Source organism: Pogona vitticeps, chromosome 7 (assembly GCF_051106095.1).
Source record: "Pogona vitticeps strain Pit_001003342236 chromosome 7, PviZW2.1, whole genome shotgun sequence".
Lineage (NCBI taxonomy): Eukaryota > Metazoa > Chordata > Lepidosauria > Squamata > Agamidae > Pogona > Pogona vitticeps.
Genome location: NC_135789.1, coordinates 19,762,717 through 19,780,633, shown reverse-complemented (window position 1 = coordinate 19,780,633; position 17,917 = coordinate 19,762,717). Strand labels below are relative to the sequence as shown.

Genomic DNA, 17,917 nt, shown 5'->3' with positions numbered 1-17,917 from the left:
ATGTTTCATTAACGAGCTGCCATTATGTGCAGATGAGAGAAAAGCTGAATCATCCTAAGCTGATGCAATGAGGTGAAACCAGAAAGAGCCCAGGTGCAGAGATGAGGTCACCCGGAACCCGATTGGACTGGACAGAGACAAGATTATGTATAAATATGGACTGTGTCTGTAGAATGTTCTCTTCTTCTGATGTGATTTTCTGCCACGCATGCTGTCGGACTGTGTGAAGACTTCTAGATGTGCTGTAGAGACCTGCCTGTATATAAGTGTACATATATGTAAATATAACCCTCAAAGAAGAACTGGTAAAGTGTCTTCATTTACTCTGCGCCAGAAACGTAACAGAAATGTTCCAAGATTGTTTCTTGTTTGTGCTCCAACAGACAAATAGGGGACACACACACACACACACACACACACACACACACAGAGAGAGAGAGAGAGAGAGAGAGAGACTTACTTGGTTGGACGATAATCTGGGATGGTGCGGTCCAGTGATATCTTCTCACTGAGGTAGGAATTGTAGCCATACTTCTCATGCTGTCCCTTGGCTTTCTCTTCCTCCTCAGGGGAAAGAGTGGCAGGTAAGCCACCTTTCCCACGACCACCATAACCTTCAATAAGCCCCAAGGATTTGGACAGACCTGAGAGAAATGGGGGTGAGGGGGAGAGAGAGTATTAAAATTACCTTTTTACCCTTTAATATAACCCGATATTCAATTCTTAAAACAGAAACAAAAAAGCAGACCCTCCAGTTTACTAATGTGAGATACTGTGCTTCTGTATCCACCATTCAAAATACAAGGAAATGACCTAATATTTCTGCTTTGCCAACAAGACGCCAAACTTTACATAGGAAAAGGCATACTGTACTGAATGTTGGTGACACCAATGTCAACTGTCAAGATGGTCTACAACAGTTCCCCACCTTGGGTAACCCAGATGTTCTTGGAGTACAACTCCCAGAAACTCCAGCCAGCTACACAGCTAGTGATGAATGTTTTTGAAATTGCAGGCTAAGAACACCTGGGTTAACTAAGGTCTGCAGGATACCTTCTTGTGGTCACAGCTATTCACAAAGAGCAGAAGTTTCATCATGGCATTTGATGATTATCCATATTTTCTGAGCAATAGATACCTAGAGAACTTGTTGAAAAACAGCCCTGACAATTGCTTTGTGTTTTGTTAAGTCCTGAAAAGGGGACCCAGATTCTGGGAGTTTCCCCTGCTTGTTGTCTCTTTGTGAATGGTAGCAAGCAGAAGAGGGTATCCTGTAGACCATCTTGACTGCTGACTATGGTGTCATCAACATTCAAGCTATCTTTTGCTATGTAAAGTTTGACGTCCTTTTTTTTTCCTGATGGCAATGCAGATGTGATATTGTGCAGCAATATCAAACAATTTCTTGGTATTTTGAATTGTAGATACAGAAGCACAATATCTCACACTCAAACTGGAAGGTTATTTTTAAAGAACTGAATTTCCCGGCTTTTCGAAATGGCATACATGAACTACACTCACATGCCAACAGTAACTTCCCTATGGGAGAAGACTCCCTGGGAAAGACCCTGATGTTGGGAAAGTGTGAGGGCAAGAGGAGAAGGGGACATCAGAGGACAAGATGGTTGGACAGTGTCATCGAAGCGACCGACATGAATTTGACCCAACTCCGGGAGGCAGTGGAAGACAGGAGGGCCTGGCATGCTCTGGGCCATGGGGTCACGAAGAGTTGGACACGACTTAATGACTAAACAACACAAAACTTCACTCTTGTTGTACTAGAGTATCCCAGATGATCACATGATCTGTAATATGGTTACTGTGGGAGGGGAAGAACCCAGAACAGCTGGGATGTGGTTGCAGCCCTTCTCTGCCAAAATATTTTGAAGGGTGATTTTGGAGTTAACGAAATGGTGAAGCAAACATGTGAGTGCAACACATATAACTGAGAAACATAAACACCCTTTAACCTCTCAGGAAACCAAATTTTGCCAGGCCTGCTTCGCAGAATGCAGACTAGAAAGCTATCTTCCAATTTCCAAACCCTAGCTCTACAATCATGTTACCTGCATGTTTTCCAAAATACGTCACCTTGTCTTTTGAAATAACCAGGGAGTTAGCAAAGATTGTTGCTTGAAACCAAGGTCAAAACCATCCATATTGTGCAAAAGATGGGGAGTGAAGGAAGATAGGGGTAGGGACGGGGGAATCAACTTATTTCAAATGTGGTGTTAGGGGGTAGCCTTATAGATACCAAAGAACACCAGAAAAGCAAATAACTGAGTACTTAATCACATCAAGACTAGATATGGTCACAGAGAAGATTGGTATTTTCAATTCATGCCATCTGTTTTAAATCTGGAGTTGTTTGGGGTTGCAAATTATGAAGAGGGGGATAAAACCGTTTTACTTTTTTTAAAAAAACTCGAAAACTATTTGGCCAAATTTCCCCAAATCTGGCACAGAGCAAGAACAGATTGATCAAAAGTCCAATTTTAAAGTTACAATTTTTGTTTCGGCTGCTCTCATTTTTAGAATCACCTTATGAAAGCTGCAGAAGCATGTAGCAAGAGATATTGTGTGGCAGCATCATGCAATATTCCATAACCCAACTAAAAAAAACAGGAATGCCCCCGAACAAAAATTTATAACAGTGAAAATTGACCTCAGATCAGCACCAAATTTGTCACAGATGTAGCAGAATGTCTGCTCTTGCTTTGTGACAAATTTGGAGAGGTTTAGCCAAAGGGCTTTTGAGCTATGATTTTTTTTTAAAAAAGTAACTGCTTTTACCCCAAGTGATGTGGTGCTCTAGCTCATTTAAAACAGATCAAATACATTGATAAGACCAATTTTGCATACCTGGAAAAATTGTCCCTCCCAGCTGCTTTTTTCATTTCAGAGGAATTGAACCATTCATGGTTCTAATAGACAGTCTGCAAGCAAACATGGTTCCCTAGAGAATGCGTGAAAGCCTGGACAGAGAGTAATCAGGAGTTTGCACACGCTAAAATAGGCTGAGGGAATTCTGGAGCTCAGCTAGCCATGCTACAACCCTCCTTCTTACAAGTCTGCCCACATAAGAACACCCTTGTACTCTCAGATATTACTGAAAGAAAAACATGTGGGCTTTGTAGTCCTTAGACTTAACTTGCACCACAGGCAGGACTCCTTAAGTATGCTAGGCCGAAGCAGCACTCTCAGATGACCCTAAGACGAGTGTTACTGTTCAGGAAACCAATTGATTTTTATAATCATTATTTTATTAAAAAATAAGCATGTTTCTAGGTATCAAACCAAACTAAGCCAAGGCAAGTAAATAAGCATTGTGTTAGTTATTTACAAATCTGTAGTGAGGCAAAGAAAACATGAAAAATAGAAAAGTGTTCAAAAACCTTACAAGAATACAAAAAGCCATTAAAAAGAATAACAACAGTTCCAGTCCAGTAATTCATCAGGAAAAACAAAAATAATCCAAACATGTTATAAAAAGGCTATAGTTCTCAGTGATTCTGTAGAATAAAAATCCTGTACCAAAAAGAAAAATCCAGTAAATGTCCCATTGTCCTTACAAAATTACAAGAGCATAGTCCATATGAAGCATTCCAAAAATAAGAGCCCATAGAGAAATAATTCATAGTCCTTAGGAAAAAGCCATAGGTCCAAGGGTAATCCAGTATAGTATAAGGATCAGTCCATGTAAAGAGTGGTCACGATAGACTTCAGGGTTGGTCAAGAAAGACATTAGGGTGAGTCATGAATGACTGAAGAGTCGGTCTTGAAAGACAATGTCCATAGGCAAAAAGTTCCTCTTTCAAGAGTAACTGGCAAGGGCTTATCGCACCTTCCCACAATGTCATCCAATCAGAGTTCGTTACTAGGCAAACAGTCCTGTTGCACCACATGACTTCTTTCCCATACACACCAGATGTTATTTGGGTACTGTGGTTTAGCAAAGAGTCACAACAATTTCCATCTAGCTAATCAGTCCGAGTTCTTTCTCAGGTTCTCCGAATAACATTCTCTCTGCTCGCCTAGAAAACAACCTGTCAGCATAGCCTAGATACTTTATACAAAGAACAAGATGGAACCTCTCTTGCTCATTTCTGAATTACAAACCCCATAATCCTTACAAGATTTTAATTCAAAAACCCATCTCATCACACAGTCTACAATTAAGTGAGACTGGTGGCTTCCTTATAACTTCCAACATTCTATACAGACTAAACTTTTGAACCTGCCACTCAGAGCACCATTCAAGAACTTTGGGCGAAAAAGTTAATTCCTTCTTGGACAAATATTTTCAACTCTTGCCTGTGAAAATATTTAAAGACATTTTAAAAAACAGAAAACAATATTCAGCAGCTCACCAATTTAAGCTGTGAAATTACTAGGGTTGGTTTTTGTTTTTGTTTTTTGCTTTGTGGCTGGGAATGATCTCAAAGCAAGTTTTACTTGTGAATAAGGAGACAGCAGCAAAGGACGACTGCAATGTCAGAGAAGAACATTGGGGTGAAATTTAGGGAGACAGAAGGGAAGTAAAGACCCCCTTACCCCACTTCTGTTAACTCTGAAGTCAAGAGAAAGATCTCGTTGTTATAATTTTATGAACAGGGAGTTTTTTCGATAGACAACCTTTTTGTCCCTCTCCAATACCTTGGTTTATTTTTTGTACTATGATATCTTGAGAATGGGGTACAAATACCTTTACTGAATCTCAATGAATCCATGGAGTTTCCATTCCCAGATTATCACCAAGCGGTTGGGTGGGTTCCTTTTGGAAGATGCTTAGTACAGTATGCCTAATGTTTGTTGTTGTTTAGTCATTCAGTCGTGTCTGACTCTTCATGACCCCATGGACCAGAGCCCGCCAGGCCCTCCTGTCTTCCACTGCCTCCCGGAGTTTGATACCAAATTCATGTTGGTTGCTTCGATGACGCTGTCCAACCATCTCATCCTCTGTTGTCCCCTTCTCCTCCTGCCTTCACACTTTCCCAACATCAAGGTCTTTTCCATGGAGTCTTCTCTTCTCATGAGATGGCCAAAGGATTGGAGCCTCAGCTTCAGGATCTGTCCTTCTTAGCTTAATGCTAAGAAACCGATTTACCTCCTGTTCTGTAGAACCAGACAGCTGCCCAATAAACACTATTTTTCCTTCACATGATATAAACTAGAATGTACACACATTTCAGACATATTTAACACATTTTAAATAATGTAAGCATCCATTACAAAGCGCACACACACACACACACACACACACACACACACACACACACACACACACACTGCTATAATGCTGGATGCAGACTTTAAAAAAGTCAGAAAGATGCTGTTCCGCTGAGAAGCAGAAAAGAGGGCTGAAAAAAGCCTGTTGGGAAGCATTCTTTTATGGTGCGTTTCACTGACGATTACAGGCAGCGGCATAATCTGACATGGAAATATATATTTTCAGGTCTCACCTCTCTCATTGGCAGGCACTGCTGAGCACTTTAGGATTTTTCTTCTTAGTCATGGTATTTATCTTTATGGTTGAGGGACTCTGGCTGTCTAAGGAGAGGTGTGTGTGTGTGTACGATTCTGGCCCTAAGGGAGGAAATTTTATGGGGGGAAATGCTGGGGAGGGAAGAAATAAATCCATGCCACAATTTTGACCAGAACCTACCCCTTCAATTAGCTAAAGGAGAAATAGACGCTGCCGTAAGCTATGGATTAGACCAGGGATATGAGGCTTGTTTGTCTCATCCACTCACAAGAGGAAGAAGAAATGTAACACAGCTGGAATGAACACCAAAGGGTTGCTAGGTTCAGTCCCTGGTCACAGTAGGAAATCAACAGCTAAAGCACCTCTGGTAACCCTCCGTCTAAGTTCTGTTTAAAATTATACAAAGGAGAAGAGGTCACCCCCCCCAGGGGGCAGCCCATTTCACGGAAACAGCTCTTGTCTTTCTAATGCTTAGGTCAGTGGTTCCTAATCTTGGGTCCTTGGACTAAGCTCCCAGATGTTTTCACCCTTAGCTGCGCTGCCCAGGATTTCTGGGAGTTGCAGTCCCAGAAAATCAGGGGAGCCAAGATTTGAAACCACTGGTTTAGATGAAATTGCCTTCCGCATCATGGATCTTGCTATTTGCATCCATCAGAAAACAAGTTTATTTGTCTCCTGCATGACAGGCTTTCAGATATTTGAAGAAGGCTATCCTGATGATCGCAGACGTCTCTACTCCAGGCTAAATCTACCCAGGCTTCTCCAACTGTTCCTACCCAGAGCATTGTAGTCACTTAGAATATGCAGACAAAGGAGGCTGTGTTGGCAAGCCTCCTTTGCGGTCACAAAATCAGAAGGAAGGGATATCGGTCAGAGGGCTCGACGAGTGATGGCAAACCCTTTGCCCCACCCCACACCTTATCCAGGAACCTGTAAAACAGCACTTCTGTGCTACACCTGTTCCAAAAGCTGGGAATCAGGGTCTCTGGGGAACTCCTGAGAGGTAGCTCAGAAGACACAACAATAGTCCCACTTCTCTGTCATCACATGTCACCCCATTCAGCTCTACTAAGAAACACTCCATTTTTGTTAATGACCTGAAGTGTGAAGAACTCCAGCCATTTCTCACCACATCTGCTCTTCCAGTGTCTGTGGCTCTCGTCTTACACAGACTGGAAGTCAGCACTTGAGGCCTTCCATTCAACAATCTACTGCATAATGGGGGGGGGAGGGGGGGGAGAACAAAGCCTCTCCATGTGTTCTTCCTCCTCATGGGTGAGTGAGTGTTCCAAAGATCCCAGAAACACAGAAATTCTATGAAGGCTTACAACACCTTCTAGAACTGACACCAAAGAAAGAGGTTCTTGACATTCTAGGGGATTGGAATGCTAAAGTAGGGAGTCAAGAGATAAAAGGAACAACAGGTAAGTTTGGCCTGGGCGTTCAAAACGAAGCAGGGCAATAGCTAATAGAGAAAGAACAAGCTGGTCATCACAAACACTCTTTTCCAAGCAGGTAAGCTGTCTCAATGTGGCTGCCCATGCCGACCCAATGCAGCATGCAAGGCTCAGCTCGGGCTCATGCCCCCCGCTGTCTCATCTACCCCCCGCCTCACAAAGGAAGCCCGTAAGTGAAAAGGGAGGGGGCGACCAAGCAGTCACAGCAACAGGAGGTAGAGAAATGGAACAAGGAAAGGGTAACAAGATGAAAGGAGGGAAAAATCAACGCAAGAAAAGGAGAAATGGTGGAAGGTAGATTTTGGCAAGGAATTTGTGTGGTGAAGCAGAGTCAGAGAGCTTAATTAGGACAGATAGTGTTACGGTAGCTTGGAAGCCATCTGTCCGTCATTGCTGTAGCAGCATGTCATCTGCCAATAGCGTGACGGAAGGTGGGACATAAGGGGTGGAGCCAATGTATATAAGGGGAGTGAATGGGTGTGAGTGCTTTAGATAGGGACTAGATAGGGACCTGATAGGGACCAGACAGGGACTAGATAGGGACCAGATAGGGACCGGTTAGGGTGTTAGGGTTTGTTCCTATTGAGAAGAACTGTGCTATATAGTGAGGGTCTGTAAGAGAGTGTGTGAGTGAGTGATACTTTATTACATTGATTGCCTTATTATTTGAGTTATTAAAGTGATTTACCATTCCTTTTGTTGTAACCAATAAACACAAGTTTTTATTTTCAAAATCATTTATTAATCTGAAGAATCATTTGAGGGAATGGTTGGTGGCAGCGTGAATAGTGTGAGAGTGACGTGGCACCTCCTTTGTGACGTGTGAGGAGGCTGTCACAATAAAACTGGTGTCCAGCGGCGGGATACGAGTTGTCCAGTAAAGCCTTGGCCAAAGTGACCAGAGCAAGGGTTTCAGTTAGGGGCACCTGAAGTGGAAAGCGTGGGTTACCTTCTAGGATTTGGCTCACGGGGAGCAAATCTAGTAGAGGCGCGCTATAACTTCAGTGTGTAAACTGAGAATGTCCTTGTCCAGCTCTGTGGTGTCCATTTTGTGAGGGAGAGTGGCCCAAAGCAAAGGCTGTGGTGATTTGGTCAGCGTGTCCTGAGTTAGGGTAACTCTGAGGGGACATCGCGAAGACCAAGGGCAGCTAAAAGCTGAGGGATCTCCATTTAAAACAGTGGGTAGAGCTGTATTAAATTTAGAGTGGTGCCAAAGGCAAAATAATAAAGTATCCTTAGTTTGGCAAGGGGCCCAGTGTAAAAGGGCAGAAGCCAAAGAATCTTAGTTACTGTTACTAGCTGTGTGCTGGTGAACACTGCAACTAATTATCACAGACCATAGCACAGAAAGGAAAAAAGTCACTTTAAACAGAGGCTTGGAAAATAGAGAGAAGAGCCTTTTGTGTGAATAAAATGCCCTTAACCCGTAGTAAGAAAACTGAAATTGAACCAAGATCTGCTGAGATGGCGGCTAGTTCTGATGAAGAATTTAATGGTGAAGGGGAAAGATTTTCTTCAGCGCAAGAGGAAGAGTCCTCTAGTGAACATTTAACAGACCTAAGAAAATTGGAATTAGCACAAGCACATGAATTCAGAATGAAACAGCTAGAGATGGAGGAAAGAAAGAGAGAATTTGAACTGGAAAAAGAGAGAATGTCTTTTGAAATCAGGAGGCTGGAATTGCTAAATCAAAATAATAACAACAACAGAAATTCCAATTCAGAAGAAGGGCAGTTGTCAAAATCAGATTTAAAGAAATTCCCTTCTTATAAACAGGGAGACTGTCCCGAAGCATTTTTAACTCTTTTTGAAAGGGCATGTGCAGATTTCTCTGTCAGAGAGTCAGAGAAAATGATAATTTTAAGATCTCAAATTAGTGAGTGTCTGGCTGAAGTCTACGCTGACATGCCAATTGATATGATTAAAAATTATTCAGAATTTTAAAAGATGGTGTTTGCTAGGTTTGGCATAAATGCAGAATAGCTGAGACAAAAATTCAGAACACTGTCAAAGAAACCAGATGAATCTTACACACAGCTTGGTGCCAATGTAGTTAAATGTTTAGATAAGTGGTTAGCGCAAGAGGGTGTGCAGACTATTCAACAATTTAAAAATATTATAGGGTTGGAACAGTTCTATTCCCTTTTACATGGTGAAATTAAATACTTGGTGAAAGACAAACGACCATCAGATGTTAAACAGACAGCTGAGATTGCAGATTTCATTTCCCAAATTAGAAAGCCTATGTATTCTGAGGGGAAAAACATGAGGAAAACATGGGAGGACAACACTAAATATTTCAAAGGGCAAGTTAAGAGCCAGCAGAAATTGGGTGGCCATTTTGTTGGAAAGCCTTCAGAACAGGGCCAAGCCAAGGGCCAGATTTTGGAGGGGAAAGAAAAATTAGCTGGAAAAAGCTCATGGAGAGACTGAATTTGCTGCCACTGCCATGAGAAGGGCCATATTGCTTCCCAATGTCATAAAACAAAAGAAAATAAAGAAATTTTACCTCAGAAAATGAATTTAAACAAGGCCAAATCTATTTACTGTATTCAGAATGATCAGATAGCTTCCCCTAGAGAGGAGCCTGTTGTCATGGAGGGGGCTCTACAATTGATACTTTTATTGGAGAGGTCTCAAGTTATGACGATAATCTACCTATTGCTGTAATAAGACACTGTCTATATATAAGAACTGATTCCCAATTATTTGAATCAGCTGGTGATAATATAGGAATATTTGAAAACAACTATTTAGCTTTAAGAGACACGTGCTCACAGGTTACCCTTTGTCACCCTGATATTATACCTCAGAGGCACATTATTCCTAATGAACATATGACAATCAAAGGGATTGGGAAAGAAGTGGTAGTTTTGCCTGTAGCAGAAGTTTTAATTCGTTATCGAGGATGGCAAGGAAATTGGCGCGTTGGAATTTCCTCGCAAATTCCTGCAGCAGTACTTATAGGGACAGACCTCTCAAAACACGTTAAGAGTGCGTTAGTAATTACTCAATCACATCAAGAACAAACTGAGGCAGCTGACAACGTTACTGACTGCTAAGGGGGAGATGAAAATATACCCCAAGCTGAGGCATTTTCACTAGAAATACCACAGAAAAATATATTTTCCCAAGAGCAGCAAGCGGATCCCACTTTAAAATGTTGTTTTGATAAAGTGGCTAGCAGAGAATTATCCCCTGAATCCCCTGAATGATTCTTTATCAAACATGGTTTGCTGTACAGAGAAACACTAATGAATATTTCTAAAGGGGGACATGAGATTAGAAGCCAGTTAGTTGTACCAGACAAATATCACTCAATGATTTTAGAAAGGGGACATTCAGACATATTTGCTGCACATTTAGGTATAAATAAGACCAAACAGAGAATAACTCAGAACTTTTACTGGCCTGAAATAGGAAAACTAATTAGAAATTTCTGTCAGAGATGTGATGTGTGCCAAAAACGGTCATAACCGTGACAGGACTAAAGCTAAGCTATGCCCTTTACCAGTAATCTCCACACCTTTTAAATGTATTGGAGTAGACATTATTAGACCATTACCTAAAGTTACGAAAAGGGGAAACAGGTTTATTCTTACCATTATTGATCATGCCACAAGATACCCTGAAGTCATTCCTTTAAGAAACATTGAGACCCATACTGTAGCTGATGCCCTGGTTAACTATATGAGTAGGATGGGTTTTCCTTCAGAGATTATAACAGACTTAGGAACATCATTGACATCCAAACTGATGAAGAGATTGTGGCAGATGTGTGGCGTTAAACATTTAGAAACTTCTCCCTATCATCCTCAAAGTAATGGGTTAACAGAGAAATTCAATGGGACCCTTATGAGAATGATTAAAGCATATTTAGCTGAGAACCCTAATAACTGGGACCAGAAATTACAATTACTTTTATATGCCTACAGATCAGTCCCACAAGAGAATACCGGGTTCAGCCCTTTTGAATTACTATTTGGGAGAAAAGTGAGAGGTCCACTTGATCTAATTAAGCAAAATTGGGAACAGGTTGTAGAGGAAGATCCTCTAAATGTAGTCACCTATATAGACTCATTAATGAACAGCCTCAAAAGAAATCTAGAATTGGCTGCTGAAAACTTAAAAGCACAAAAAGTCAAACAGAAAGTTTGGTATGATAGAAAGGCTCAAGAAAGACAGTTTAACCCTGGAGATGAGGTACTGATGTTGAGACCCATCAAGGGAAATAAGCTACAATTAAATTGGGACGGACCTTGCAGGGTCATTTACAAAATGAGTGACCTTAATTACATTATCAAAGGAGGTGAACACCTAGGCAGGAGGGTGGTTCATGTAAATGCCCTTAAGCCATATTATAGAGAAGAAAAAAATGTGCTTTTTGCAATGAAAGCAGCCAAGAATGAAGAACATGATTTACCATTCTGGGAAGGAAGGGGTGAAACTAAGTTTAATCCAGGGACGTGAAGATCAGCCCTGCTCTAACTATAGAACAGCAGAGTGATCTAAAAGCACTGGTTTACTAAGTATCAACAGGTTTTCTCAAGCAAACCTGGTGTAGCCAAGGGAGTGTTGCGTAGAATAGAGACGGGTAACACCCCCCCTCCTTCATGGATTGCTGCCTTGTCGTGGCGAAGGGGCTTGAGTAACTCAGAGAAGCTATGGGCTATGCCGTGCAGGGACACCCAAGACGGACAGGACATAGTGGAGAGTTCCGACTAAACGCAATCCACCTGGAGTAGGAAATGGCAAGCCACTCCAGTATCTTTGCCAAGAACGCCCCATGATCAGAAACAAAAGGCTAAAAGATATGACGCTGGAAGATGGGCCCCTCAGGTCGGAAGGCGTCCAACATGCTACTGAGGAAGAGTGGAGGACAAGTACAAGTAGCTCCAGAGCTAATGAAGTGGTTGGGCCAAAGCCGAAAGGACGCTCAGCTGTGGACGTGCCTGGAAGTGAAAGGAAAATCCAATGCTGCAAAGAAAAATACTGCATAGGAACCTGGAATGTAAGATCTATGAACGTTGGGAAGCTGGAGGTGGTCAAACAGGAGATGGCAAGAATAAACATGGACATCCTGGGCATCAGTGAACTAAAATGGACAGGAATGGGTGAATTCAGCTCAGATGATTATCATATCTCCTATTGTGGGCAAGAATCCCGTAGAAGGAATGGAGTAGCCCTCATAGTCAACAAAAGAGTGGGAAAAGCTGTAATGGGATACAATCTCAAAAATGATAGAATGATGTCAATACGAATCCAAGGCAGACCATTCAACATCACAATAATCCAAGTTTATGCACCAACCAGCATTGCTGAGGAGACTGAAATTGAACAATTCTATGAAGATTTACAACACCTTCTAGAACTGACACCAAAGAAAGATGTTCTTCTCATTCTAGGGGACTGGAATGCTAAAGTAGGGAGCCAAGAGTTAAAAGGAACAACAGGGAAGTTTGGCCTTGGAGTTCAGAACGAAGCAGGACAAAGGCTAATAGAGTTTTGTCAAGAGAATAAGCTGGTCATCACAAACACTCTTTTCCAACAACACAAGAGGCGACTCTATACATGGAAATCACCAGATGGGCAATATCGAAATCAGATTGATTATATTCTCTGCAGCCAAAGATGGAGAAGCTCTATACAGTCAGCAAAAACAAGACCTGGAGCTGACTGCGGTTCTGATCATCAGCTTCTCATAGCAAAATTCAAGCTTAGACTGAAGAGATTAGGAAAAACCACTGGGCCACTCAGGTATAATCTAAACCAAATCCCTTATGAATACACAGTGGAAGTAAAGAACAGATTTAAGGAACTAGATTTGGTGGACAGAGTGCCTGAAGAACTTTGGATAGAGGCTCGTAACATTGTCCAGGAGGCAGCAACGAAAACCATCCCAAAGAAAAGGAAATGCAAGAAAGCAAGGTGGCTGTCCAACGAGGCCTTAGAAATAGCAGAGAGGAGAAGGGAAGCAAAATGCAAGGGAGATAGGGAAAGTTACAGAAACTTGAATGCAGACTTCCAAAGAATAGCAAGGAGAGACAAGAGGGCCTTCTTAAATGAACAATGCAAAGAAACAGAGGAAGATAACAGAAAAGGAAAGACCAGAGATCTGTTCAGGAAAATTGGACATATTAGAGGAACATTTTGCGCAAAGATGAACATGATAAAAGACAAAAATGGAAGGGACCTAACAGAAGCAGAAGACGTCAAGAAGAGGTGGCAAGAATACACAGAGGAATTATATCAGAAAGATTTGGATATCCCGGACAACCCAGACAATGTAGTTGCTGACCTTGAGCCAGACATCCTGGAGAGCGAAGTCAAGTGGGCCTTAGAAAGCCTGGCTAACAACAAGGCCAGTGGAGGTGATGGCATTCCAGTTGAACTATTTAAAATCTTGAAAGATGATGCTGTTAAGGTGCTACATTCAATATGCCAGCAAGTTTGGAAAACTCAACAATGGCCAGAGGATTGGAAAAGATCAGTCTACATCCCAATCCCAAAGAAAGGCAGTGCCAAAGAATGCTCCAACTACCATACAATTGCACTCATTTCACACGCTAGCAAGGTTATGCTCAAAATCCTGCAAGGTAGGCTTCAGCAGTATGTGGACCGAGAACTCCCGGAAGTACCAGCTGGATTCCGAAGAGGCAGAGGAACTCGAGACAAAAATTGCTAACATGCGCTGGATTATGGAGAAAGCCAGAGAGTTCCAGAAAAATATCTACTTCTGCTTCATTGACTATGCGAAAGCCTTTGACTGTGTGGACCACAGCAAACTATGGCAAGTTCTTAAAGAAATGGGAGTGCCTGACCACTTTATCTGTCTCCTGAGAAACCTATATGTGGGACAGGAAGCAACAGTTAGAACTGGTCATGGAACAACTGAGTGGTTCAAAATTGGGAAAGGAGTACGGCAAGGCTGTATATTGTCCCCCAGCTTGTTTAACTTATATGCAGAATACATCATGCGGAAGGCTGGACTGGAAGAAACCCAAGCCGGAATTAAGATTGCCGGAAGAAATATCAACAACCTCCGATATGCAGATGATACCACTCTGATGGCAGAAAGTGAGGAGGAATTAAAGAACCTTGTAATGAGAGTGAAAGAGGAGAGTGCAAAAAACGGTCTGAAACTCAACATCAAAAAAACTAAGATCATGGCCACTGGTGCCATCACCTCCTGGGAAATAGAAGGGGAAGATATGGAGGCAGTGTCAAATTTTATCTTCCTGGGCTCCATGATCACTGCAGATGGAGACAGCAGTCCTGAAATTAAAAGGCGCCTTCTTCTTGGGAGGAAAGCGATGACAAATCTTGACAGCATCTTGAAAAGCAGAGATATCACCTTGCCAACAAAAGTCCGAATAGTCAAAGCTATGGTTTTTCCTGTCGTGATGTATGGAAGTGAGAGCTGGACCATAAAGAAAGCAGACCGCCGAAGAATTGATGCCTTTGAATTGTGGTGCTGGAGGAGACTCTTGAGAATCCCCTGGACTGCAAGGAGAACAAACCTATCAGTTCTAAAGGAAATCAACCCTGAATGCTCACTTGAAGGACAGATCCTGAAGCTGAGGCTCCAGTACTTTGGCCATCTCATGAGAAGAAAAGAGTCCTTGGAAAAAACCTTGATGTTAGGAAGGTGTGATGGCAAGAGGAGAAGGGGACGACCGAGGATGAGATGGCTGGACAGTGTCTGCGAAGCAACCAACATGAACCTGACACAACTCCGGGAGGCAGTAGAAGACAGGAGGGCCTGGCGTGCTCTGGTCCATGGGGTCACGAAGAGTCGGACACGACTAAACGACTAAACACACACAACACCCCCCCGCAAGCTGTAACCCCATATAGAGTAACTGGACCTTATGTAAATAAAGTGTGCCAAGAGTTAGATGCTATGTTAAAAGATAACATCATAGTACCATCGTCTAGCGCTTGGTCGGCTCCAATAGTTTTAGTGGGATATTATAGAAAATTTATCCCCAGATTTAGTGAAATTGCAGCGCCTTTAATCGAGCTAACAAAGAAAAAGAGTGATGACTGCATCCCATGGTCCGAGGACTGCGAGGTGGCTTTCGGGAAGCTAAAGGAAGCTTTAACCAACCACCCTGTGTTGCATGCTCCAGACTTCAACAGAGAATTCATCATCTACACTGATGCATCTAACGCCGGGGTAGGAGCCGTGCTGTGCCAGTGTGATGACAACGGAGACCAGCATCCTGTGTCCTACCTAAGCAAGAAACTCCAAAAGGGTGAGAAGCACATGTCTACCATCGAAAAAGAGTGTTGGGCCATCGTGTACGCAATCCAGAAACTGAAGCCTTACATCTGGGGAAGACACTTCATTTTGTGTACGGACCACTCACCTCTAATGTGGCTAAAGACAATGAAAGCCCAGAACAGTAAACTAATGAGGTGGGCTCTTCTTTTGCAGGACTATGATTTTGAGGTTAAGGTAGTCAAAGGGACTATGAACTGTGTCGCTGACGCCTTATCCAGAAGACCAGAAGACGACGGAGGATCTAATTTGGACTCTTGAAATTTTTAAAGAAGTTTAATATGGTTTTAAAAACATATAGTTATTAAAGTAATGTTTTTGTGTATGTATATGCAATTAATTACATAATTGTAAGTATATTTAAAATGATATAGTTGTGTAACCTTGTATAATATTTTATTGGTAAGTGTTATAATATGGGAAATGTATTGTTTAATGCTGTGTTCAGTTGTTTTGGGTGAAAAGCACCTTAGCTTTTCCCCACAAAACAACTTTTATAAGGGGGGAGGTGATGTTACGGTAGCTTGGAAGCCACCTGTCCGTCATTGCTGTAGCAGCATGTCATCTGCCAATAGCGTGACGGAAGGTGGGACATAAGGAGTGGAGCCAATGTATATAAGGGGAGTGAATGGGTGTGAGTGCTTTAGATAGGGACTAGATAGGGACTAGATAGGGACCTGATAGGGACTGGTTAGGGACCAGATAGGGTGTTAGGGTTTGTTCCTATTGAGAAGAACTGTGCTATATAGTGAGGGTCTGTGAGAGAGTGTGTGAGTGAGTGATACTTTATTACATTGATTGCCTTATTATTAGAGTTATTAAAGTGATTTACCATTCCTTTTGTTGTAACCAATAAACACAAGTTTTTATTTTCAAAATCATTTATTAATTTGAAGAATCATTTGAGGGAATGGTTGGTGGCAGCGTGAACAGAGTGAGTGTGTGAGAGTGACGGGGCACCTCCTTTGTGACATGTGAGGAGGCTGTCACAGATAGAAAGCAAGGATCGAGGAAAAAGGAGAAGGGAAGGATTCAATAAGTTGTAGATTTACAGAAAGAAAGATATGAGGAAGCAGGAAACAGAAAGAAACTGAGAGAAAGAAAGAGAAGGATGGGCAGACCGATGGACAAAGGAAGGAAGGGGGATGGAAAGAGAGGAAAGAAAGAAGGATAAGGAGCTGTAAAATGGCAAGTTGCCCCTTCATGGCAGACACTTGACAGCCCCCTCCCACCTTCCACCTCACCACAAAGGTTGGGCACCAGGTGCCCTTTGGAGGAATGGAAAAGGACCCCCGGTGTGGACTTTGTGGGAGGCACATGGTACCTGGATGGCACATCCACTTGGGATGTCCTTTCCTGGAGGCAAAAAAATTTCCAACCCCTTAGCCTCTTTGGGAATAAATATTGGGGGCCAACCCTGTTCATTTATTTTTGATGGATACATGGGCCAATTAAAGGGTACTGTGCAAGTTTTAAATTCCCTTATTGTGGGTACAGGGGGAGTCACTGGCAGTGCCTGTCATGGCCAGACGCCCATCACACCAGGGCTCCAGCCTTCTTTCCTGGTTTTGTCAAAATATAAATTAAATAAATAAATAAAATAAATAAAATGCCCCTCCCCGTGGCCACCTGCCTTTCCCCCCTGGGGCCTCTGGGGAACTCTGTCCCAAGCCAGGACAGGCAAGGAAGCCAATCCGGAGCTGCCTCTGGGGTGCAACATACATGCCTTGTATGTTGATGGAAAAAATCCTCTCCAGGCGCACCCGAAGTATCACGCCAAGCCTCTGGACACCTTCTGGGGTTCTTAGTTGGGTTTGGCTTGTTTCAAGTATGAGAAAAGAAATCTTGTGATAAACTCTGAAAGATCGGGTGCTGTTGCAGCCGTCTTTTTTTTCCTACATCCTCTTCCTGGTGGGACCCTTGAGTCTCCTCCTTTCCCCCCCCCCTTTTCTGCCACCCACCCAGACTGAATAAGCTTGAGATTGAAAGCCAGGCGACAACATGGTCAAAACAGAGGGCGCAAAGATGGGCGGTGGGTCCAGGGAACACCCGGAGAACTGAGCTTTACTCCTGAGTAAATCTTGCACTCGCTATGGATTTCTTGGCTCAACCCCCGCCCCACCAACTAGACCTGGGACAACCCCTTTCTTTGTGTTCGGCTGTTCAGCTGAAAGGGATCGTCTGGTCCGAACGTGGCCGTGGGGTTCTTTCCAGCTCTGCAGTTCCAAAATGATGATAACTTTTAAGACTCCCTATCCCATCTGTGCTTCTTTGTTTATATTTTTGGATTTTTACGTATTACAACTACAGAAGAATAATTCAAAATTTTAAGCAACCTTAACTACCTAAATCATATTTCTTAGTTCTGTGTTCATTTAACAAATAATTGACCAAATTAAAGGTTTCCTGACTTATAGTGATCCTGCGAATGGGCAATTTCCAAAATGAGCTGTCCTCAACTGTCCTGCTCAGGTTTTGCAAACTCAAGCCTGTAGCTTCCATTCGGGAGTCCATCCATCTCACATTTGGTTTTTCGCTTTTCCTGTTGCTTTCCACCTCCCCCCCCCCACCAGCATTATGGTCTTTTTCAGAGAATCCAACCTTTTCATGACGTGCTTGAATAGGACAACCCTGATTTCATCATTTATGCCTCAGAAATAATGATAGTACCTTATGTGACAAACCCAGACC

At 42.6% G+C, this 17,917-nt stretch overlaps 1 protein-coding gene across 3 annotated transcripts in view; it reads right to left on the bottom strand.

Moving 5' to 3' along the window:
• GALNT17 (polypeptide N-acetylgalactosaminyltransferase 17) overlaps positions 1-17,917 on the bottom strand; it is a 174,387-nt gene that overhangs the window by 127,604 nt on the left and 28,866 nt on the right. For 2 of the 3 annotated variants that reach the window (XM_072978222.2, XM_072978221.2), the window contains exon 2: positions 461-644. In XM_072978222.2, coding sequence (XP_072834323.1) covers positions 461-644 — 184 coding nt within the window. Of the gene's footprint in view, positions 1-460; positions 645-17,917 lie in introns of those variants that run through there. The other variant, XM_078378905.1, reaches the window with a different exon arrangement.